Source organism: Rattus norvegicus, chromosome 4, assembly GCF_021556685.1.
Source record: "Rattus norvegicus strain SHRSP/BbbUtx chromosome 4, alternate assembly SHRSP_T2T, whole genome shotgun sequence".
In the NCBI taxonomy this organism is placed as follows: Eukaryota; Metazoa; Chordata; class Mammalia; order Rodentia; family Muridae; genus Rattus; species Rattus norvegicus.
Window position 1 is genome coordinate 81,547,554 of NC_141537.1, and position 25,650 is coordinate 81,573,203.

Below are 25,650 nucleotides of genomic sequence, written 5' to 3' on the forward strand. Positions count from 1 at the left end.
CTGGTTTACATGACTTGCGCAACTGGCTTCAGTGAATTGCGGAAGGCTCGTGCTCAGCGTGTTACTACGTCCGGAACTAGGTCCGGCCCCCACCTCCGCGTAGGGAGCCGAGAAACGGTCGCGCAGTTTGAAATTAACGCCGTCGGGAGGGGCTTAGGCTGGAGCTCTGGCGTGCGGCCCTCTCCACCAAAGCGCCCCCTCTGCAGCTACGCCTTTGCCAATCCTGTCTCCGGGTTTTCGAGCCGCACAAATAGTTCTACCTGTCCCAAGGGGGCTCCTCACTCGGTCCCTCCCAGAAGGACTTGTAGTCCAAGTACAATCCCCAATGCCAAAAGCCTTGGGAGCCCGCGCCCAGTAAGAGGTGGTGCTTAAAGAACCCGGCTGTTGAGCTCCCCGGCCCTCGAGCTCCGGGTGAGGTGGGCGGAGCCCTGCTTTGGCGCGCTTTGAGACTGAGAAGCCTCCGCCGTCCTGCCTGCCTTCCCCCACCCTCGGGAGACCCCCGGGCGCCACGCAGCGAACGGTGAGCGGCGCGCGCGCCGCCCCCCGCAGGACGCGTTCCCGGCGGGCCCCGCGCGGCCAGGGCGTGGGCGGTGCCTCCCCCTCCCCCCCAGCGGAGCTGCCCGCGCCCCCTCCCCTCGGATGTGGCTGAGCTGAAGCGCGCAGGCGGGAGACTCTGCAGGATCCGCGGCCCTGAGCATCTGAGCGGTGAAGTCCGAGGCTTGCTTTCTATCTTGCGCGTGGTGGGGGTTAGGATGCTCTGTGCGCCCGAGCTTGCGGGGAGCCTGCGGGCCCCAAGCTCCGCCGTGGGCCGCGGGCAGGGGGGAGGCTGGCTCGGGCCTTGCTGAGGCGCCGCTCTGGTGAATGGGGAGATGGTACAATCGTGCACGAGGGTGGGAGCCGGATGACAGCTGCCTTGACTCCAGACAAAGCGCGGCCCTCCCCTCCCCCAGCCTCGCCGCGGGCCCACAGGGAGAGCAGTGCAGGCTCTGCAGCTGCGAGGCCTGAGGCCCCGGGCTTCGGCGCGCTCCCGGCTACGTGGCCGCCGCCGCCGGATGGGGGAGGCGCGGGCCCGTGGCGCAGTGCCCTTGAGCCCCCGCCGCCGCCGCCTTTGTTTCTCCCCGCGGAGGCGCTGACCACGAGGCCCGCTCTCTCGAATGGGGGACGGGCTACCCAGCTTGGTCTCTCGACGCGGGAATGGAGCTCGGAAGGGGCCCTCCTCGAAGGAGAACGGGCGTGAAGGAGGTCGATTTCTTCGGTTCTTATCAGAACAGTACTTGAGGCAGGAGGATTGCCAATCTGGACTAGAGATAGTGATTACCGTCGCCGCCCCCCCCACACACACCCGGAGAAAGAAAAAGGCTAGGAAATAGGACTGAGACATCTTAATGTGTTCCTTTTACATCGTGATTGAAGAGGGAGGGCTTCTGAAAAAATAAGGATGGAATTATATGAGCTCCTTGGAGTATTTAGAAATCTAAAGAAAAAAAAGTTGTATGGTTATTAACCGACAAAAGGTAAATAATAATAGTAACTGTTTTGGAAACAGAAGATTGCCTTTCATTCAAAATAAAAATTGAAATTGTAAAAATTCTATTTGAACTGAAAAAGTAATTCTCACCAACTAAAGTCTGAGGTACCAGTGTTCCTAGTAAGATTATTTTTACTAACCTCTAAAGCACTGACATACTGAAGTTATTAGTTACATACTGATAACACAGGAACTCAGAACTGTTTCCTTGCATTTTTACCCGAGATTCACAAGTTGAAAGCCACACAAAACTTGTAGTTGCCTTTTGTGTGTCATGAAAATTTAACCGTCCTACATTTTTTTTTTCTTGCAATAGCTCTTCAAGTCTCCGATTAAATTTTAAAAATGGCCTCCAATAAAACTACATTGGTAAGTTTGTGAAAACCTAAAACATAATACTCTTAACTGAAGGGGGTTTTTTTTGTATAAAAATTAAAAGCTAAGAAAACATATGGTGGTGGATCTCTTTGAATTTGAGGCCAGCCTGGTCTGCTGGTCTGCAGTGTGAGTTCCAGAACAGTCAGAGCTACACAGAAAAACCCTGTCTGGGGGTGTGGTTGGGGGAATTATAACCCGTGCAGGACTTGGTTGTGCATTCCTTAATCCCGTCATAACTGGGTGAATTGCTGTGATTTAAAAGGCAGCCTATTGAGTCCAGGTACTTATCAGCACTCAAAACTGAGTTTGTTAGGATAAAATAAGGCTTCCCTTAAGAACGGCCACGATGCACCTTTTAAAACAGTGTTGTACAGCTTTTGCTGGATGTTTTTGTTTTTGAGGTAATAATGCGTGTGAGTTATAAAACGGTTCAATCTCCAAAGCCCAAGGAAAAGTGGGGGAAAAAAAGATTCTACAAGGACGTGCCTTGATTTCGACACAAGTGCTGCCCACTACTCCATAATACTGTCAATGAGCTTAATCATGAAAAAAGTCACATGGGAAGCTCTATAAAAGTCTCGTTGGTTGGCATGATTACCCTTAAATCTATACTGTTCTGGAGATACTGAGTGTTCATTAGTGCACATAGAGGGAATTAGATAGAGCTCATGTTGCCATGAGCAAGAATGACAAACTGTGTCTAGGAATGGAAGGCTATTTTAGATCAATTCTGTTTCTTTTAAGTAATTTCCTGACTATTGCTAAATCCAGTGTTTGTTTTCTTGGGATTTGTAGCAAGTTAGGCAAATTTATTTTTGTTGTTATATTTAAAATAAATAAAACTGGGTCAGCCAGGCGGTGGTAGCACATACCTTTAATCCCAGTACTCCAGAGACAGGCAGGTAGATAGATCTACACAGCCAGTTCCAGGAGACCCAGGGCTACACAGAGAAGCCCTATCTAGAAAAACGGGTGGGGGTGGGGGCACAGAAGGTGTGTGTTTGTGATCTGGCCTGTGAGAAGCTAAGGCAAGCAAATGGCCTTGAGCTTGAGGCTAGCCTGGATTCTAAAATACTAGGTAATCAGGGCTGCAAGGCAAGACCCGGTCTAGAAAAATATATCAAAAGAATGAAATTTACAGTTATGGTTTCTACATTAATTATGACACATTGATCACAGGCATATGGAGGTGTACATTAACATTTAAGTAAAACAAAACATGGTTTTTGATCCTTGTTTCTGACCAAATGGGCAAGAGGGTATTTTTACCTCATTATATAGTGCATGACTTGAACTGGTCTGCAGAATGACTGGAATCTGTAATTGGAAGCCCATCTGGTCACTCTTAGGTGATCTAATACAGTTTAAAGCCTTAAGTGATAAAAGCACGAATCGTCTGGTAAATTCTAGGATGTTGCTAGTATAGGTATGCTCCTGTATACCGGTGGATTTAGTATCCTGGTTTTGAGGCGCTGTTGTTGATTTGTTTCCTGCTTGGATCCTTCACTTGGTAGATGGTTTGAGGGACTAGGCATTTGGGGTGGGGGATTATAATTCCTTTAAAATTTTTAAGTAGTTTATGTAGTTATGGATGGTGGTGCATACCTGTAATTCCAGCACTGGGAGAGGCTGAGTCAGGAAGATCACAGCAAGTTAAAGGCTAGGCTAGGCTACTATCTCAAAAATTTTAAAGTGCATAGCATTGTTGTGGAAATGAAATACTTGAACATACTATATTGGGTTATTTTGGTATCCCATGGCGACTTGTAATTAATCATCTCAAGGTTTTTAAAACACTTTAACAAATCTGCTTATTTGCTTAAAAAACACTCTTAAGTAACGTTATACCCATCTACCCCCAATAGAAAAAAAAGACATTTTTGGCTTGGGGGACAAAGTTTTTCTCTGAAGCCCAGGTTGCCCCTGAACCCATGGTAATCAGCATATTTCGATTTCCTGGGTGCTACTAGTGTGCACCTCATGCCCCTCTAAGTAAACTTAGTTGACTTCCAGTTAAGATTCTAGGTTGAAAACCCTAGAAGGAAGTAACTTTTCTCCTACCAGAGAAATTAAGCCAGTATTTTAGACTCTAAAAGTGATGCAGTTTTAGCTTTGAGTAGTTGGGAAAAATTATCTACATGTAATAATTACGGGGAAAGCAGTCTTAACCTGTCTTAATTTATTTGTGGTCCCCATGGTTGAGCCTATAGTTAATGCTTAAACTCATGGTTTTACTTGGTAGTTAATTTTTATCCGTGGGATTTGATTTTAAATTGATGTTGGGAAAGGGATGCCTTAGGGCTGCAGTTTTAGTAAGTCTACTTTGCTACACGTAATAAGATCAATCCTTTAGAGGAGTATGGCGGACCACACCTATGAATCCAGTACTTGGGGTATAGATTCTGGAGGATTGGGAATTCAGGGTCTTAGGTTGAATGGTGAATTTGGAAGCTACCCTGGGCTACATGTGACCCTGTCTTGGAGTTTTGTTGTTTTGGTGGGTGTGTTTGCTCATTTTTAACTCTCACACTTCAGTCTTGATTGCATTTCTGTTGCTGTGATAAAACCCCATGATCAAGGCCACATATAGGAAAATTTAATGAGATTTACAGTTGAAGAGGGTGAGGCCATGACCATCCTTCTGAGAAGATGGCAGGAGGTATGACACTTGAAGCTGTAGCTGAGAGTTGTGTTTGATCTCCAAGTACAAGGCAGAGCTCAATGCAAATACCGTTGACTTTTGAAACCTGTAAGCACCCACTACCCAACCCTCACTGCTGCCACCCTGTTACCCTCCAACATACCTCATCCAACAAGGCCACACAATTCTTTTCAAACATTCTACCACTTGGGGATCAACCATTCCTATATATGAAGCTATAGAGGCCATTCTCATTTAAAGTACAATTAGTGATAGTTACTCCGTTCTTTATCCTTCTCTAATGTTTTTTAGTTATTTGTCACTAAGTTGTGATTAAAATGAGTGGTGATTCTGGTAAACTTGGTTATATAGAATCCTGGGAATAAAACTGGGAAAGGATAAGATTATTTCTCTGACGGTTGGGTGTTTTTGTTGTTTTTAACTCTGTCATACTGGTGAAGGATACTCGGTTCTAAGTATAAGTCAGTGAAGCAGAGCTTTTATTACCTATTGACTTTCTAGGAGGTGCTTACCCAGGATCATAGAAGTTTAAAGGGATAGAGGGTTAAAAAACTTTAAAAAAAAAATGTGTCAGATGAATGACAATTTGGCCTTAAAGTGTACTCAAGTTTTAAATTTTTCTTAATTTCTCTTTTGTTTTAGCAAAAAATGGGAAAGAAACAGAATGGAAAGAGTAAAAAAGTTGAAGAGGCAGAGCCTGAAGAATTTGTGGTAGAAAAAGTACTGGACCGTCGTGTAGTGAATGGGAAGGTGGAGTATTTCCTGAAGTGGAAGGGGTTCACAGAGTAAGACACCTCAGTGCTTCATTTCTTACGGTTTTGTTGTTTTAAGCCAGGATGTCTTCTGTAGCACAGACTAGCCTAGGACTCGTGCTTCTTCTCCCGATTGCTGGGATTATACTTGTTCACTATGCTTCATTTATGTGTTTGCTTATTGTTTGTTCTGTTGTGATAGGGTCCCATGAATCCCAAACTGGTCTTGAACTTGCTGTAAAGGATAGCCCTACACTCTGTTATGTCTGGCTCCACCTCCCCAGAGCACAGGCATGCAGCATCACACACGTGTTACTTGGTCCTAAGAACTGAGCCCAGGGTTCTTGTGCACGCTCAACCAGTACTCTTTACTTACCTACTGCATCCTTGGTCCTTAGGTTAGTACCTTAACTTAAATATTGAACCAGTTTGCCCGAAGATTTGTTTGAGGTTTATTTAAGGCTTCAGGGGTCTAGAGAAATGACTCAGTGGTTAAGAACACTTGTTCTTACAAAGGACTAGGATTTGATTCCCTGCACCTATCTGGTGGCTCAAAATCGAGGTAACTCAAATTCTAGGGTATCTAGTACCACCTTCTGACCTCGTGAAGTACCAGGCAGGCACAAACATGATGCACATTTATGCTTACATGCAGAAAAAATAATCATACACTTAATAAATTAAGTTTACAAAAGGTAAGGTTTTAGCAACATTGAAACCTAGCATTTTAGAGTTTATTTCTATAGACACTCAAACTTCGAAAATTAAAGTCCATTAAGGCACATTTTTTAAAGTAGTAGACAAAGGATTCAATGTCATTCTGACATTTCTAAACAAAGCATGTGGTGATATGTTCTCCTTTCCTTTTATCTCTTCCCACCTCCTGCCCCATCTTTTCCTATTTCATGTTTTGATTTCTTTCACTAAAGCATTCTAATGTTGTATTAAACATGGTACAAGTTTGAATAACACTAAGTTTGAGGTATCAGCCCTCCTTCCAAAATGTTATAGTCTGCCAGTGTTATAGTCTGAAGAGATCAGCAAAGCAAGTTATTGAGCCCCAGATATCAATGGCACCATTCTTAATATCCCTGAAGTCACTCATTCCATCTGTCTCTGTGAAGGTATTTGTGGCCAGAGCACAAGACATTAGTGAGTCTGTCTGTCAGTTGGTACGAAGTGATCATACTTCCCTATTTGTGAGGTGCTTGTTTTCTTCGTGGCTCTGGCTCTTGATGGGAATTGTTACTGCAACTTTGTGCTGAGGCGGGAGTGGCAGTCTTACTGCACAGCATCTGTCTATCTATATGGGGCTGTTGAGGCTTTGTGGGCCATTGGCTTGTCTTCACTACTACTGCATGGGATACATAAAGGCAGCAATGGATGATGTGTAAGTGAATATGGTTGTTACAGTAACAATTGTGAGCCCTGGAATTCTTTTTTTAAGAAAAAAGAACTTGGCCTGGGCATGGTGGCCAGCACAGGAAGGACTTCTAGCACTGTGGAAGCTGAGGCAAGATTAGGTGTTGGAGACCATTTTCTAATGTATGTGGATACACCGTGGCTTTCTTAAGACACACCAGAAGAGGGCATCAGATCCTATTACAGATGGTTGTGAACCACCATGTGGTTGCTGGGAATTGAACTCAGGACCTCTGGAAGAATAGTCAGCGCTCTTAACGGGCTAAGCCAATCTATCTCTCCAACCCAGAGAGACTGACTGTAGCTTTAAAAAAAGTTCTGATGCTTTACAAACCATGCAATCGGCTAGATTTGGCTTTTGTTTTTGCTAGCCCTTTATGTCATTTCCCAAGTTGAGAATCAACCAAAAATTGAAAGCATTTCACATTTAAGAAATGCCTTGGAGGGCTAGAAAGATGGCTCAGAGGTTAAGAGCACTGACTATTCTCCCAGAGATCCTGAGTTCAATTCCCAGCAACTACATGGTGGCTCACAACCATCTGTGATGGGATCTGATGCCCTTTTCTGGTGTGTCTAAGACAGCAACAGTGTACTCACTCTACAGTGTACTCACATTCATAAAATAAATAAATAAATCTTTAAAAATAAAAAAAATGTCTTGGAATCTTCATTTCCAAAACATCATTGGAGATCCCAAGCCTATTTACATAATATTTAAGGAATTAGGAATCACTATTTTTAAAAATCCTTCTAAAGGGGGCTGGAGAGATGGCTCAGCGGCTAAGAGCACTGACTGCTCTTCCAGAGGTCCTGAGTTCAAATCCCAGTAACCACATGGTGGCTCACAACCATCTATGATGATGTCTGATGCCCTCTTCTGGTGTTTGAAGACAGCTATAGCATACTTACATATAATAAATAAATAAATCTTTAAAAAAAAATCCTTCTAAAATCCTAGTACTTATAGTTCATAACCAACCTATAGAGTACATAAGGACCTATCCCTTTTTTAAAAAAAGAAAAAGAAATTAAATGAAAACTCATGGGGTTGGGATGTAGCTCAGTTGGGAGAGTGCTTGCCCGTCATGCACAACGCCTTGGGATAAACTGCGTGTGATAGTGTTTTTTATCCTAGTACTTGGGAAGTAGAGACAGGAGGATTAGAACTAGATTACATACAAAGTTTGAGGCCAACTAGGGTTATATAATGTGAGTTACTTATGTTGCAGAAAAGTATTAGTCCAAATATTACCTCAACTGCCTTTGAGGTAAAATAAATTGCTCACATAGGGACGTGAAAGTGGTTGTGAAAAGAAATTTAGACATTTTAAAATAATACAGGAAATGGGAGAGCATTCCTTTCTGTTATTATTATATTTTATTAGCATTAGCCTTTGTCATGGAATTTTTTTCCCCCAGATAGGTATAAACAGGTCCAGGTAATGGCAATGTTTAATTGAATCAACTTTTTGTTTTCTTTAACTGAACACAGTGCTGATAATACTTGGGAACCAGAAGAAAATTTAGATTGTCCAGAATTAATTGAAGCATTTCTTAATTCTCAAAAAGCTGGTAAAGAAAAAGATGGTACAAAAAGGAAATCTTTATCTGACAGTGAATCTGATGATAGCAAATCGAAGAAGAAGAGAGATGCTGTAAGTATGAAGTCCTGCCCATGAGACTGGATCGTACCAGAGCTCATGGTTTAAGTTTTAATTGCTTTGAACTTTTTTCCAGCTAGAATACTTGTTATTTAGTTCATGTTTTGTTCTTTAAGTTAGTATCCAAAGTGATGGGATTCATTATGGTATTTTCATACACAGTTACTGTTATACTTTGTTCTAATTCATCTCCCTGTCCCTTCCCCTTTGTTAGTGTCCTTTTGAGGGGTGGATCTCATGTAGCAGAGTGGCCTTGCACCACTCACCATGTTAACCTCTGACTTCTGCTTAAAACTAGGTGAGGTATCTTGATGAGTTTCTCATTGTAGCTCTGCCTAGCTTCAAAGTCAGATCCACCTGCCTTTGCCTCCTGAGTGCTGGAATTAAAGGCATTCACTGTCATCCCCAGCTAAGACTAGAAAACTTTATTTTCCATGTTTATGGTGCTTGACCTGTATATCTGTGTACCTCATGTATGCTCAGTGTTCCCAGAAGCTAGATAACGGTATCAGATACCTTGGGACTGAAATTAGAGGCATTGTGTGCTACTGTTGTAGGTGCTGGCAATTGAATTTAGATTCTCTGGCAAATGCTTCTAGCTACTCCAGCCAGGACAATACTTTTAAATAAACTCCAATGGGGTGGGGGGGGGCACTTTTATAAAGCTAGCCATGGTGTCACAGATATGGTAATCTCTACCCTTGGCTTTAAATAATAGATTGTACTTACCTTTCTATTGGCCTAGTGTGATAATTGGAGGAAAGGTCTTGGTGCTGAATTAGGCTTATACTCCAAGATTTCAGCACACTAAATTGATAAAAGACTGGGTTTCAAGTGTGGTCATTATCAATGAGGTAACAAGAACTTTGCATATAGGGCATTAAATCTTAATGTCAACCCTGTTGAATCTAGATAATGATTCAATTGTATAGATGAGAAAACAAGATTAATTGCAGTAGAGATCTGAAAGTAAAATGTTTGTATAAGGGAAATATCTTTAGTAGTAATGCCTAAGCTATGTTGAGTCATCAGCCTAACTGATATTAATACACTACCAAAAGCCTATGACATAGAGACTAATTGTTTCTAATAGATAATAAACCTGAACCATAGAGCTTAATCAATTTACCTAGACCTAAAAGGCTAGAGTTGTTAATCTAACATAGTCTTGACTTTAGAGTCTGGTTACACTAATGTACAATTTGAATAATTTTAGTTTGCTAACATCATCAGTTCTCAAATATTTATACTCAAAAATTACATAGACTGTGATTATCGAAATTTATTTTGTTAGAAATTCTAAAACAGCCAGGTGTGGGACTAGGCTTTAGTCCCAGTACTGAGGAGACAGAGGCAGACAGGTCTCTCCCAGATCCAGACCAGCCTAGTCTATAAGTAAGACCCTAAGGGGTTTGGGGGCAGACATTTTAGGGCTGGAGAGCTGGTTAAGAGCATGTACTGCTCTTCCAGAGTATCTGTTTGGTTCCCAGCACCCACCTGATAACACACTCTTCTGACCTCCAGGCACCAGGGACATACAAGGTACACAAACATATGTGTAGGTAAAATACTCAAATACATACATCATTTTAAGATGACAGTTTTCAAGTACTAGTAATTAAAGAACATGAACTACTGAACTACGCTTGAAGCACTTATGTGAGTACTCAGACTCGTCTGTGACTCCAGCTTCATGAACTCAGTGCCCTTTTTGACCTCCAAAAGCACCACTACTTACAGGTGCTCAGAAAAGTACACATGATTTTAAAAACTAAATAGCAATACCAAAAGAAAAACGTAAGCAAAAATAATAGTTTATGTGTAAGACTGATTGGAAACTGGGCAGCTGGTATCCACTTGTAATCCCAACACTTGAAGTGAATTCAAGGCCATTAGCTACATAGCAAGCCTTCCCTACATTAAGACTCTATCCTTTAAAAAATGAATTTATACAAATACATAACATGCATGCATATAAATAAACCTATTGGGTACAGAGCAGGTTTTGGAAAAAAAAGGAGTCTCTGCAGTGTCTAGTTTGAGGAAGACAGGGTTGGGCATAATGGTTCATGCCTATAATTCTAGCACTTGAGGGACTGAGGTAAGAGAAATGTGTTGACTTAGAAGTTAGCTCAGGTTTCAGAGAACTTGTCTCCAAAATAAAGCGATTAATTGGTGGTTTTGAGACAGTTTCATATAGCCCAGGCTAGCCTTTAACCCCTGATCCTCCAACCTCCATCTACCAAGTACTGGATCAATAATCCCAGGACTCATAGCACCATGCCTGGCTTGCTGTGATGTATTTTAGGGGAAATATGTAAAGACAATCCCAAGTCAGATAACTCAAAATAAGACTTTAGTACTTTTTTTATGTCTTTAAGATAAGCAATTAATTTCAGACTCAATTCCTAGAAGTGAGTTGATTGGGTTTTATTGTTTGGGATTGGCTTTTATAATAGTAACTAATTATAGTAAAACTAACTATATATCATGTATAAATAAATAAAAATAATTAAATGTTATCTGTATTTATAGCTAAATATTGTGGCTTTATAATAATAACTAATTCGTTTTGTTTTTGAGGCAGGGTCTCTACATAGCCCTGACTGTCCTAGAACTCAAACTCAGATCCATCTGTCTCTGCCTCCACAGTGCTGGGATTAAAAGCTTGCATCACCATGCCCAGCAATAATAATAACTAGTATTACATTAAAAATGTTAGTGGGGGGTGAGTGTGTGTGTATATATATAGAGAGAGAGCTGCCACAAAAGTGAGAAGAGGGAGTTGCCCCTTGAACTGGAGTTAGAGGTGGTTGTGAGCCATCATGTGGGTGCTGAGAACTGAGCCAAGTTCTCTACAGGACAGGTGTTCTACCCACAAAGCCATCTCTAGCCCTTTGTAGACTTTTTATATGTATGTTTTTAGGCCACAGTCTTGCTGTGTAGCCCAGGGTGCATTTAACTTTTCCCGAGTACTGAAATTATAGGCTTGTGCTACTGTAAGTGGCTGCATATTTATTTGCATATTGCATGTTTTTGTTTTTCATTGGTGGGTGGTTCTTGGTCGAATTTCACGAAATAGTCTTGGCTAGCCTTGAACCTCTAAAGATTCTGCCTCTACCTTTAAAGCTCTAGGTTGATAGGCATTTAAAATTTAATTTTCAAGAGGGCATAATATGCTCAGCATGTTATCTCATACTGTAGTTCTAGTGGTCAGTAAACTGAAGCAGGGGGCTTAAAATTTTGGAGCTAATGTAGGCTACATAATAAGACTTTATTTTTTAAGAAAGTGTCTTGTCTAGTCCATTTATTCCTGATGCTTCTGCCTCCAGCTACCAAGTGCTGGACCAAGCCCAGGGTTTCTTGCATTCTGGACAAATACTCTACCAATAAATAAAGAGTTTTTAATGTCATTTGTTGTGCAGAAGTACTTACTTAAGCTATTACTTAACCCTGCAAACAGGCTGACAAGCCCAGGGGCTTTGCCAGGGGCCTTGACCCTGAGCGAATAATCGGTGCCACAGACAGCAGTGGAGAGCTAATGTTTCTCATGAAATGGTGAGTGCAGCCAGTTGTTGGTTTGTTTTTCTTTGTTTGCTCTGTGTGTTTGCTCTTGGTTTTTTTTTTTTTTTTTTTTTTTACTTTGTGTGGGTGCCTGCATGCATGATTACAAGGGGAGTGTGTATATCACAGTATGTGTTAGAGGACAGCTTTGAGGAGTCCCATTCTCTATCTGTGGAAGTGGATTCCTGAGTTCAAATTCAGGGTGCCAAGGCATCTTACTGGCCCTCATTAAACATAAAAGAATAGATACATTGGTTAGGTCTTCGTGTGTGTGTTTTGGGGTAAATGAGAGTTGGCAGGGGTTAAACAGCTGTGTAGCCACCATAGCTTATGTGGAATTCTCTATCTAGACCAAGCTGGCCTCAACTCACAGTGTCCTGCCTGGCTTTGCCCCCAGGTATGAGGATTAAAGGCTAATTCTATGGAAAGCTTCTTAAGTAGGATGGAGCGTAATTAGCTGAGTGTAGTGGCTCATGCCTGTGATCCCAGCAGGCTGAGGTAGGGTTGCCATGAGTTAGTGAAAGTTGAAAGACAAATACATAGCCTCTTTTGAGAAATGAAGTTTATTGAAATGTAACCACAACTACCATACAGCCCTCTCTCTAGTAGCACTTAATATTCATTTTGATATAATTATTTGTTGAGTGGATCTCAGTTAACATACAGAGTTTAAACGTTTAACCAGCTTTTTTTCCCTCACAACAGGAAGGACTCAGATGAAGCTGACTTGGTGCTGGCAAAGGAGGCGAATATGAAGTGTCCTCAGATTGTCATCGCCTTCTATGAGGAGAGGCTGACTTGGCATTCTTGTCCCGAAGATGAAGCACAATAATTGTTTGCATTTATATATATATATTTATATATATATATATAATCTGGATCTTGGGTTTTGAATTACTAGTGTGGAAAAAATAGCATTCTAATGAAAATCAAGTTTGATATGCTGGTTTTGAAAGTATTGACAGTAGTTGGGATATTTTTGGTTTTTGTTCTGCATCAAAAGGCACTGATTCCTTTGAGCAAGTGAGAGCTTTCTGTAGTTGCTTCCTTTAACAGTAGAATATTTGATACCATGTTGTATTTCCTCAGCTTTGAAGAACAGCTTTTCTTAATTGCTGGGGAGATTTTACAGTCATTACTCAAGTCAGAACTTATTTTTAACTGGGACACAGAAGGACCATTCTGGGTTTTTTTGTTTGTTTGTTCGTATGCAGTGTATGCATAAAACACTTACATAACCTGTCTGTTTTATCTTTTTTTTAATACTCAAAAGAACTGAATGTGAAAACGCAAGTTGATGAGATTCCATCACCGTGAATGTTCTCCTGAAACCATAACCTTTCAGAATAAGCAGAGTCTGTAATTTATTGGATAGTTTATTTACAGAATGTTGTCCATACCAACACCCCTTCAGGAAATGGAATTAGACAACATAGTAGTATGATTTAATAGCAAGACTTGGCCGAGTATGGTGGTGTGCACCTTTAATCCCAGAACTCTGGAGGCAGATAGAGCTCTGATTTAAGAGGCCCCTGGTCTACAGAGGCAGGTCTAGGTCAGTGGGTCTGTGTAAAGGTTCCTCTGGTGAACCATTCCTTTGTAGGACGTTAAAATCTGTACTAAAAGGTTATGATTCATGGAATCTGTTTGATGTGGAAATAGAATCATGGTTGGAGCTGATGTTGGCGATTTAAGACCTGCTGACTAAGTGAGTGAACAAAATTTGCTAATATCAATTAGTGCCCTGCATGCCTTTCCTTTACCCTGACTCATTCCTTACGGGTAGGATCAATCTTTTCAGTATTTGCATTCTGGTTCAATTAGCCAGAAAAGGAACTTTGTAGTGTCAGAATGTCATCCAACTGTATATTTACTTTATTGTAAATAATGGTGAACAGTGGTCAATAAATAGTTTTATATTCCTTTATGTGATGGCTTTTTTTTTTTTTTTTTTTTTTTTTTTTTTTTGTCATTGTCTGGTTTGCTTTGTAATAAGTGTTGGAAACATCTAAACAGTTCTCCTTTTGCTGTTTTTGAGTCCGGGCCTCATTGTATTTATGCTGTCCTTGAACAGTCATCTTCTCTCAGCCTCCCAAGTGCTAGGAAAGGTGTTTGGTTTGTTATTTTAAAATAACCTCAAATCAAGTTTAGCCTTAAACTTAGGGTGTTCTTACTTCTACCTTATGAGTACTGGAACCATAGACATATATCCTCACACATTTATGCACACATGTATTTAAGTCACTGTCAGTATGGCCTGGCTAGTCCTGACAGTGACTGCTGTGCACTAGAAGTCTCATGAAGCTGGAGGCCATCCTGGCCTGGTGCTGAAGATGGCAGGAGTAGCAGGACAGGCTAGCCAAATGTGAAGCAGGGTCTGCAGGCGCTGGCTTCTTTCATTTGGATCGCCCTCTCTTATGTTAAGCTTTTACTTTTAATTAGTACCTTTAGGGAATAGGGGACAACTCCAGTATTCCATTACCGACAGTTGTGAGCCACCTAAAGTGGATGCTGGGAACTGAACTTAGGTTGTCTGGAGGAACAGAAAGTGTTTCTCACTGCTGATCCATCTCTCCAGCCCACCTTGGACTTTATATCTGGGTCACCCCGTTAGAAGGGCTGCCCACTCTAGGGAGAGTCAGAGTATTCACCGTCCCTTAATCTTCTTTGCAAATACCCATATTAAACCCAACAGACATTTCTGTTCCTAGCCCATCAAGTTGACCTTTAACCTTTCACCTATTCATCTTCTCAGGGTCTTAATGAGACAGTATTTGTTGAAACTGTTGGGAGTAGATTTTAATGAACATTTTTTTTTCTATTTCTGACACAACACCTCAGCTTTTACTTGTCTCAAATATACCACAGTCAATCTCTTAGCCAAAAATGGCTAAGAGATGACATTTTGTTTTTCTGTGTCTAAAAAGGAAAAGAAAGCTCATTATTATGCAACAGGCATTATTGGGGGTTTGTATGCATACATATCATTTATGGGTACATGTTAGAGTTTGAATAGTAGCTTTGAATGCTGGGTTAAAAGTGTGTATAAACATGACTGCTCTGTGGTGTATGGTTATGGTACAGTAAGGGTTATCTGGAATTCGAGAGAAGAGAGTAGACTGAACATGGCCAACAGACTGGATCTGGCCAGAGCTATCTGAAGAGAGAGGAGAATGGTAGAGAATACAGAAAACAGAAGAGCGGGGCTATATAGTAGCTGGAGGAGGGAACCCCATGAACTGGATGGAGATTACAGTAAGGAAGGAGTTGAGAAGGGCTAGGACATGAGCTAGCATGGACTTTAAAATGTGTAACAAGTTACTTGAGATACTGAAACAACCTGGTGGCCAGCATGTGCTTTGATAGGCTGATAGGTACCACAGGTAGCCATAAGTCCCTTCTGCCAGAGGTAAGGGAAATGACTCATTGAGCAGATGGGAATGAGGGATGCTGTCTTTTATCTAACTGCCAGAAATCCTCTACAATCCAGGTTAAGCTCATTTCTGGACATTTGAACTGCCTTTTGGAGTTTGGACCTGACTGCATGTATCATCATGCCTGTGATGCCTAAAGGATGTATTTTTAAAAGAAAAATAATTTAGTTTCAAGTATGACTATACCTGACTTCAAGTTATATTACAGAGTCAAAATAACAAAACCAACATGGTGCTGACACAAAAACAGAAACAAGGTTAAATAGAACAGAAAATCCAGATGTAGATCTGTGAAGCTGCAACCACCTGATATTTAACAGAGATGACAAAATCCTGGAGAATATGAGAGCCCAGACACTCCAGGTGCATTCTGCCCCTCACAGCTGCTGCAAGCAGCTAAGGTCATCTCCAGCCTGCAGTCTGCCTGCTCTCACAAATGTGCAAGTACTTCTCAGTCCCAGACCAGTTTCTGGGGATGGTCCCTTTCAAAGCCATAAACAGGAGAGCTACAGGCAAGGACAAGTGACCTGTCACATAACATACTAAGCTTATCGCTCTTTCTGATACCCTTGCCCTGAAACACGCTTGAGACTTCAAACACTTGTCTCAGCCAAAATATAGGAAACAAAATGTCTCAGCTTGATTAGATAATGTCAACTGACCTTGGCTCCATTTTCTATGGTATACCTCCAGCCCGCCACCCCCTTCTCTCAGCAAAAAGACCTTGAAATTGTAAGTTCTGTTGTCCTAAGCAGGCTGAAGCTTTTTGCTTCGAACTCATAATTATATCTGAATCTTTCCCCTAAAGAACAATCCATCCTCATGTTTCTCTGGAACCCTGTTTCTTCCTAAATACCCAACAGAAAAAACTGGTCTTAACAGATGGTTCTGAAAAGAACCGGATACCAGCTGCCATTCTAGTTTGCTTTCAACATGGGACAAACACCATGACCAAAAACCACTTCAGAGAGGAAAGGGTTTGGGCTGTTTGTTTGTTTGTTTGTTTGTTTTTCCAGTGTATAGGTCATAGCCCCTCACTGAGGAAAGTTAACGCAGGAACTCGAGCAGAAGTCATGGGCAGTTCTTGCTGGCTCATGCGTAGATAACCTCAGGTTCTTGTACAACTTGAGAGCATCTGCCTGGGATGGCACTGCCCACAGTGAGCCGTGCCCACCTACATCAACTAGCAACCATGACAGAGTGCTGCACAGACCAACCTGATTCAGGCAATACTCAATTGAGACTCCTTCCCAGGTTGTTCTAGATAGGCTAAGTCAAGTTGACAATAAGAGCTAGCCAGCACACTTAAGAGAAGAATGACACATGACCCTTATCGGCTTTCAAACAAAAAATAAACTCTAAATAGATCAAGGACCTTGATGTAAAATCTGAATCCTCTAAAACTGCTAGAAGTAGAGAAGTTTGAAGATGTAGGAACAGGCATAATATGTTTTACTTTGGGTTCCTGGCCCTTTTATCTCCAGGAGCTAACCAACTGACTCTTTGGGAATACTTAGCTGTTAGGAACTGCTTGACCCTATGTAGTGGCTATTCCTGGTTGTCAACTTGACTATCTGGAATGAACTACAATCCAGAATTGGAAGGCTCACCTGTGATCCTGATCTTAAAGCTGAGAGATACAAGTTTCTGACCTGGATCTCAGCATGGAGATCTTGTGGCATAGTGGCTATGAATCCCAGGAATCTAAGGCAAGGAGATCTCTGAGTTCAAGGTCATCTGAGACAAAGCAAGTCCCAGATTCAGGCCTGGTGGTACAAACCTTAAATCTGGGACACACTTTATGCTGGAGACCTACATCAGGACATTGGGAAGAAGGAAGATCCTCTCTCTCTTCTTTGACTGCCTGCCTTCTGGGACTGAGTGAGTAACTGCTAGATCCTTGGACTTCCATTCACAGCTGCTGCCGACCATGGTTGGAGAGTCGAACTACAGACTATAAGTCATCAACAAATTCCCTTACTGTATAGAGACTGCCCATAAGTTCTGTGACTCTAGCGAACCCTAACTAATACACCCTCTGACCTTCAGTGTAGGTTGCCTCTTGGACTTCTGGGAACAGGAGAAGATATAAAAAGCAAGCGAAAGCTTGCATAGCAGAGTAGGATGAGGGTCAGAGAAGAGTAGGTTCCAGGAGACAGAAGAGTAAGTAGGGTCAGTGAGTAGAGTTTGAGAAGAAAGTTGGTGATAGTTGAGACAGGAGGAGCTGAGCTGAGCCAGAGACGATACTGTTAGGAAACAGGAGAAGAACCCACACAAAGTAGCAAAAAGAAAAGATAATGAAAAGCTACAAACAGGTAGAAAGGCTTTTCATTCACTAGGAAAGAAAACTGTGTAGTTTCTACTACTCTGCTTTAAGCTTGGGCAGACCTCACTAACAGCCATGGTCCTGGTTCCCTTGGATCTGAGGATGAAACACACACACACACACACACACACACACACACACACACACACACACACACACACACACAGAGAGCTCATTTTAAACTTGCCCTATGGCTCAATGGCTGGGCTCTTTTAGGCCTCCCGTGGCTAGCATGCCTTTTCCTTTACTCCTTGCTCAGCACCCTACATCTGCCCTTAGTTTAGTTGTGTTTTTAATCTCCCACCTTGGGAAGTCACCATGGCTGGTGACTATCCCTCCCTCCAAAACATGGCAAATTCTCTTTCCCCTTTTAGCCTGCCTTTGGGAACCTACAAGTCCCGCCTCTTCTGCCCAGCCATTGGTCACTGGTTCTATTGATCAATCAAGAACCAATTTGAAAACAGGACCTTAATTGTTAGCATGCAGATTCCTAATCAAAGCATCAAAACCATCTCCTACATCTCACCTTTTCTGTCCAATTTAAAAAAAAAACTCTCAGAATAAATTGAACATAACCATAACAATTATGTAAATTACAAAGTATGATATATAATTAATGTCAAATTAATTAACACGCAGAATCCTGATCAAAGCATCAGAACCACTCCTTACAGAAAACAAACCTCAGGGAATTAAAATGCTCTCGTAGCGAAGGAAACCATTAACCTTGAGATGAAATGCGGGGTGAGTAGATGGTGACACCAGACAGAAGACCTGGAAGAATGAAGCAAGTTCAAAACTCCAGGAATTCTCATAATTGAGAACGGCAGGCTTCAGAACCAGGGTCTACATGTCCTGGATGCAAATAAAGCATCATGGGAAAAATCTACCCTGGATCCCGTCTTACCCCCAAAATGTTTATAAGGTTCCTTTCCACATGGAATAATAAAGTGCACGAGTTATTTCATCAAGATTATCTGAGGGTGGTTTGGGGATTTAGCTCAGTGGTAGAGCACTTGCCTAGCAAGCGCAAGGCCCTGGGTTCAGTCCCCAGCTCCGAAAAAGAAAAAAGAAAAAAAAGATTATCTGAGGGTGGCTGTTCTATTAAGCTGTAACTCCCCAGGGAAGAATTTTCTCTCCTGGAGCATTCATCACTAGACCTTGGCTCCACCCAGCAGGTCGGGCTTGCACTCTAGCCACAGCCCCTTGCCCATGTTGTTCACTGCTAGTTGCAACCACTCCGCCGCCGTTCACTTAGAGGCTCCAGCCACGGTGACCTCCGCAGCTCATCCCTACTGCTGTCAATAAGCACCAGAGCTGCTGGAAGAGATCTGGCTGCCTGCCCTGCCCCATTTCCTGTCTGAGAGTTGTAACATTTTGGCCAGTCCAGAGCCTCTTGGAATCTCTCTTTCCGGCCTGGCTAGGGATCCTCAGATTGCTCCTTGTCTTCCCTGACCAGCCAGCAGGCTTCGCTCCAGCATCCTAACTGTGAGGCAGGCACAGAATAGAAGTCTGCCGGTTATATGTGGGTTATATCTGACAGAGGATTAATGTCTAGAATATACAATGAATTTGCAAACCAAACCCTAAACAAGCAACCCAATTAAAAAAAAAAAAAAAACCGGGGCTGGAGAGATGGCTCAGTGGTGAAGAGCACTGACTGCTCTTCCAGAGGTCCTGAGCTCAATTCCCAGCAACCACATGGTGGCTCACAGCCATCTGTAATGAGATCTGATGCCCTCTTCTGGTGTGTCTGAGGACAGCTACAGTGTACTCATATACATAAAATAAATAAATCTTAAAAAAACATTTAAAAAAAATTTTAAATGTAAAAAAGAAAAAAACAGACTAAAAATCTGAATAGAGTTGTAAAAGAAGAAAACTAGCTGGTGGTGGTGGTGGTGCACTCCTTTCATTTCAGCACTCCAGAGGCAAAGGCAGGTGGATCTCAGAGTTCAAGGCCAGCCTGATCTACAAAGCTAGTTCTAGGACAGCCAGGGCTAGCTCTGTCCTACCTCAGCACTCTACCACTGAGCTAAATCCCCAACCCCTTTTTTTGGGGGGGGGGGTTGTTTGTTTGTTTTTGGTTCTTTTGAGACAGGGTCTCACTATGTAAGTAGCCTAGGATGTCCTGGAACTTTCAGTATAGATTGTGCAGACCTTGATTTTACAGAGATCTCTGCCTCTGCCTCTGCCTAAGTGCCAAGGTTAAAAGTATGCACGCCCAGCTACAATACAGATTTTTAAAGGAAGGAAGATGACTGTGTTGAAAGTTAAAGGAGGGTTGGGGATTAGCTCAGTGGTAGAGCACTTGCCTAGCAAGCGCATGGCCCTGGGTTCGGTCCCCAGCTCCAAAAAAAAAAAAAAAAAAAAAGTTAAAGGAGAATGCAGCAGACTGTATAGTAGGACACAAGGTTACAGCTGTGCCTTCTATGTTTGGATGTTTGGATATAGTAAGGTACATCAAGCCATACAAGTAAGAGTACTGAAAGAGCTTCATTGTTTGAGGCTTCCTTTTATTGAGTTCAACAGAAGCAGGGGCTGCTACTAAGGGTATATTGAGGGTGGTTCTCTGTTTTAATTGCTAAGTTAGGTCATATATTAATTTTTCCTACTACATAATACATTTGGTTTTATTTAGATCAGAGACATGCCAAGTTATGCACAGGCATAAGATAGCAACTGGGATTCTCCCTAAGTTTTAACTCACTGGGTATGGTGGTTCAAATGGGAAATGTCCCCTATGGACTCCCGTATGTATTTAGACACTCAGTCCCCATTGGACGGCAATGTTTGGCAAGGCTATGGAAGGAAGAAGTACATGACTGTGGGTGGCCTTACCCATCTCCAGCCCATGTTCTCTGCTTCCTGCCTATGAACAGAGATGTGGTCTCTCAGCCTCTTGTTCTAGTGGCCATCGGCCACACCTCCCAACACTGTGGACCCTTCCGCTGAAACCATAGCCATAAGACACTTTGGTTTTGTTCATGGTATTTTATCACAGCAATAGAAAAAAGACCACACTGGTCATGCATGCAAAACCAGCTCAGGCCCCCTCACCCCTTCCATCTTTCCTGCCTAGGTACACTGAGAATAGAAACTTCCTAAACGTGATTGTTACTAAGGGAAGGGCAAAGCGTTCTAGTGTTCCGAGATGGGAGTACCCATAGCCCAATACAGGTGGGAGGTGGAAAAGGTTCTGGGGTGTAAGGAGTATCATTTGGACAGGGATGTTTGGATATAGTAATAAGACATTTCTCTGCCAGGCGTGTGAGCCAATTCAAGCTAAACCAGAGAGCCAGAGTATATATAAAGGTAGGGAGACAGGATGGGGGGAATGAGAGGGGACAGGGGGCGAGGGAGAGAGAGAGAGAGAGGGAGATAGATGGGGGTGTCAGGCAATATATAGGAAAGAGCCTCTGGGTGAGGGGAAAGCATGGACTGGAAAGGGTAGAGGGCAAAGTTTATCAGGTAGAGACTGAGGGATGCTGGGAGATCCCCTGAAGGCCAGGTCCACTTTGGTATGTTGAATATGCACCTCAGCTATGTGTCCCAGGTCTCAACCCCAAGAGATAGTAGTGGCAAGTGAAGGAATTAGGCAGAGGAGTGTGTTATTACAAGAGAGAGGGTGTGCATGACCAAAGAAGACTTTCCAGGCCAACTGTGTCTGCTTCTCTCACAATGACTTATTTAACAAATGCTTGCCGAGTATCTATCATGCGATAAACATCATCTTATTTGTCACACATTTATTTTTATGTAATAGGAAATACGATTTTCAGTATGGTGGGGGTTAGAGGTATGTGTGCATACCTTTAATCTCAGAGCTCAGGAAGCAGAGGCAGGTGGATCTCTATGAACCTGAACTCATGTCCAAGGCCAGCTTAGATTCCAGATCAAGTTCCAGGACAGTCAAGACTACACAGAGAAACCCTGTCTTGAGAAACAACAACAAAAAAGAAATAATAATTTCTTGTACGTTGGGACGTGACTCTGTTACCCCAGCAATCAGGAGGCCGAGGCAGAAAAATTTCAAGTTTGAGGCCACATTAGGCGTCCATAGCAAAATCTTATCTTGAAACAACAATCTGGATGTGGTGGTGCATGCCTTGTTATATGAACAGTCAAAGGCAAGTGGTGGAAGATACCACCACTGAGACTAGCCTAGTCTACAAGGTCAGTTACAAGATAGCCAGGGCTATATATGGAAACTCTGAAGAAAATGAATCAGGGTTGGGGATTTAGCTCAGCGGTAGAGCGCTTGCCTAGCAAGCACAAGACCCTGGGTTCGATCCCGAGCTCCAAAAAAAAAAAAAGGAAAAAAAAAAAAAGAAAAATGAATCAAACAACTATTTTTAATGGGTTTATGTGCTGGATAGTTTTATGTCAACTTGACATAATCTGAAGTCTTCTGTGAGGAGAAAACTTCAATAAAGAAAATGCCTCCAGCTCTTTCTCTCGGGCCTGTGGTGCCGGCAAGATGGGTAAGTGTCGTGGTCTCCCACTGCCCACAGTCACTGACAGGACCAGAAGTGGCATGATAAACAGTACAAGAAAGCCCTCTTAGACACAGCCCTGAAGTCTAATCTGTTTGGGGGTACCTCTCACGCAAAAGGAATTGTGCTAGAAAAAGCAGGGGTTGAAGCCAAACAGTCAAATTCTGCCATCCGGAAGTATGTCAGGGTGTAGCTCGTTAAGAACGGCAAGAAGATCCCAGCGTTCGTGCCCAATGACGGTTGCTTGAACTTCATTGAGGAAAATTATGAAGTTCTGGTTGCTGGATTTGGTCACAAAGGCCATGCCATGAGTGATATTCCTGGAGTCCACTTTAAGGTGGTTAAAGTAGGGCTGAAGAGATGGCTCAGCGGTTAAGAGCACCTGACTGCTCTTCCAGAGGTCATGAGTTCAATTCCCAGCAACCACATGGTGGCTCACAACCATCTGTAATGGGATCCGATGCCCTCTTCTGGTGTGTCTGAAGACAGCTACAATGTACTCATATATAATAATTTTAAAAGATTTATTTATATAAATCTTTTTTTTAACAAAAAGGTGGTTAAAGTAGCCAATGTGTGTCTTTTGGCTCTGTATAAAGGCAAGAAGGAAAGACAAAGATCATAAAATTTTGAAAATGGAAACAGAGTAATAAATTTTCATATCCTGAAAAAAAAAAAAAAAGGAAAATGCCTCCATAAAGTCAGGTTGTAGGCAGGCCTGTAAGGCATTTTCTTACTCACTGATTGGCGGAGGAGGACCCCATCTGTTGTGAGTGGTGCCATCCTTTGGCTGATGGTCCTGGGCTAATAAAAAAGTTTGCGGAGCAATCTGCAGAGAGGAGCACCCTCCATGGCTCTGCATCAGCTCCTGCCTCCACGTTCCTGTCCTGTTTTGAGTTCCTGTCCTGACATCCTTCACTGATTATAATATGGAAGTGTAAGCCAAATAAACCTTTTCTTCCTAACTTGGTTTTTGGACATTGGGCTTCATCACAGCGATAGAAACCCTAAGAGAACATTCATGGCATAAGTAATTAATCATCTGTTATTATCACTTGTAGCGCTGTTTTGAATTTGTGCATCCATCTCTGCATATGAAATTAGCTTTTCATAAATTCCCAGAAATGCAAATACTGAGACGAAGGACCAAGATAATGAAACTTTTTGTTGTGTGTGCCTAGATTATCCACAGAACCCATGGTTTATCTCTCCTACATGGTATGAAGGATTCTTGTTTCTCAACATCTCTTCTAAAATGGGCACCCTTTTAAAGTTTTGCTCAGCATCTGGGCATAATGGTGCATGCCTGCAGCCCTAATATATGAGTAGCTGTAACCAGAGGATTACTATGCATTGGAGGCCAGCTTAGGCTACACAGTGAGACTTTCTCAAAAAAACAAAGCGATGCAGTTGGCATAGTTGTGCAGTGTGTTGTGAAGTGGAAATTTCTGGTTTCTTTGGAGACTCAGTTGTGTCATGATGTTTTTCTGGGAAAAAAAAGTCTTATGAGAGAATGTTTTGTTGAACTTTACATGTGGAAGGATGTTTTGCAGACATGTGATGTTTTTCTAGAAGGTTCCTGGAAACAGGGCATGTGATATTTTGCTAGAGCAGATGCTTGAGAGAACATACTATGTTTGAGAATGATATAAATATAACCCAACAGACAGTGGACAATGCTGGATGGTATTTGTATGCCCTGCCACTCTTTACTGGTCACTGTAGATTTTGCTGATGCTGGTCTTTGATGATGGCTCTGGGTGGTATTAGTCCACCTTACCATTTGTACTGGCTAGTTTTGTGTGTCAACTTGACACAAGCTGAAGTTATCACAAAAAAAGGAGCCTCAGTTGAGGAAATGCCTCCATGAGACCCAGCTGTAAGGCATTTTCTCAACTAGTGATCAAGGGGGAGGACCCAGCCCATTGAGGGTGGTGCCATCCCAGGGCTGGTAGTTTTGGGTTCTATAGGAGAGCAAGCTGAGCAAGCCAGGGGAAGAAGCCAGTAAGTAACATCCCTCCACGGTCTCTTCATCAGCCCCTGCTTCCTGCCCTGTGTGAGTTCCAGTCCTGACATACTTTGGTGAGGAACAGCAATGTGAATGTGTAAGCAGAATAAACCCTTTCCTCCCCAACTTGCTTCTTAGTCACGATGTTTGTGCAGGAATACAAACCCTGACTAAGACGCCATTCTTTGCTGGTCACTGTTCATTGCAACTGTATAAAGAGAAATGCACCAACAAAACTCTGGTGGTATTCTAGCAACTTCTTGCCACTTCCACAGACTCGAGCCTCGTGGTTTCTTCTGGATCGACCTACTGTTCCTGATTCATGAATGGTGTTTGCAAGTCCTGCCATTGCTGGTTCATAAATAGTGTTTGTGAGTGGATCGAGCTGCCTTTGCTAATTCGTGTGCACTAACCTGCTGATATTCTGACAACACAGATTGTGTTTGCTCCAAAGAAATATTTCTGAGCAGGTCCACATCCTTCTTTGCTCTGCTAACCTTTCCTTTCCACTACCTCTGGTAGGTGGTGGACTAAAAGGGACGTTAAGGCATTTAAGAACCCTTATTAAAAGTAGATATTAAAAAAGCTAAACTTACACAGGTGATGGGGGTGGGAGAGTTAGCTGGAACCCTTTATAGAGCCAGGTTGAAGGTTTTTGGATGAAGAAATGGTTGCAATTTCAGGGAACTTGGACTATAGTCTCTCCTGCAGTCTCTCTCTTTTTTTTTTTTTTTTTTTTTTTTCCTTTTCTTTTTTTCGGAGCTGGGGACCGAACCCAGGGCCTTGCGCTTGCTAGGCAAGCGCTCTACCACTGAGCTAAATCCCCAGCCCCTCTCCTGCAGTCTCTTTTTCCTGAAACTGTTTGCCCAGGATGAGACAGACATTCCTCTCTGGGAAGACTGACTGATTGTAACTGGGCACAGTCATTTGTAACCTCACACAGATACGCTGTTTTGCAAACAAGGCGCTCTATCACTGAAGAGATGGCTCAGTGGCTTAGAGAATCTACCGAGCTTCATAATATTTATCCTTTTAAATTTACTTAATAATTATACCCAATAATGACAGGGAGCTGAGGTAACTTTATTCTTTTTTAACTGCATACAAAATACCTACTTACAAACCTTATTCTACAACTAAACTATTAGCTCTTTTAAAAATCTCCCTCTGTGTTGTCCTACCGAGCTACTCTTATCTTTCTCTGAGCACTCCCAAACCCAAGTGGATCCTAAGCTCTCTTTCCAAGAATCCTGCTTTACTTGTCCTTCTAGCTGATCTCCGTGATTCCTGAAAGCCAAGAAAGAAAATCCCCACCTCTTACTCAGACCCTCCATGAAGCTCCTCCAATTCAAACTAGAGAACCAGAAGAGCAAGCTCTGAAAGGTCCAATTGCTACCAAAGAGGTCTCTAGCTCCTCCT

General features: G+C 42.4%; 1 protein-coding gene and 1 pseudogene across 9 annotated transcripts; both read left to right on the forward strand.

The window, feature by feature from the left end:
* Window positions 1-413: 413 nt before the first annotated feature.
* Cbx3 (chromobox 3) lies at window positions 414-13,894 on the forward strand. Of its 9 annotated transcripts, none has more exons than XM_087656577.1 (6): window positions 414-520; window positions 1,845-1,897; window positions 5,211-5,353; window positions 8,235-8,397; window positions 11,867-11,961; window positions 12,673-13,894. In XM_087656577.1, the coding sequence occupies exons 2-6, from the start codon at window positions 1,874-1,876 to the stop codon at window positions 12,797-12,799; spliced, it is 552 nt and encodes a 183-aa protein (XP_087512703.1). In that variant the 5' UTR covers window positions 414-520; window positions 1,845-1,873; the 3' UTR covers window positions 12,800-13,894.
* An 8,281-nt stretch (window positions 13,895-22,175) lies between these two features.
* Window positions 22,176-22,848, forward strand: LOC147994851 (small ribosomal subunit protein uS12-like; annotated as a pseudogene).
* Window positions 22,849-25,650: the final 2,802 nt, after the last annotated feature.

What these genes read in the sequence shown, in the direction of transcription:
- Cbx3 (XM_087656577.1), top strand. Translation starts at nt 1,874, where the DNA reads ATGGCCTCCAATAAAACTACATTG. An exon ending in AAGTGGAAGGGGTTCACAGA is followed by an intron (nt 5,354 to 8,234) that starts GTAAGACACCTC and finishes AACTGAACACAG; the next exon opens with TGCTGATAATACTTGGGAAC. An exon ending in CTAATGTTTCTCATGAAATG is followed by an intron (nt 11,962 to 12,672) that starts GTGAGTGCAGCC and finishes CCCTCACAACAG; the next exon opens with GAAGGACTCAGATGAAGCTG.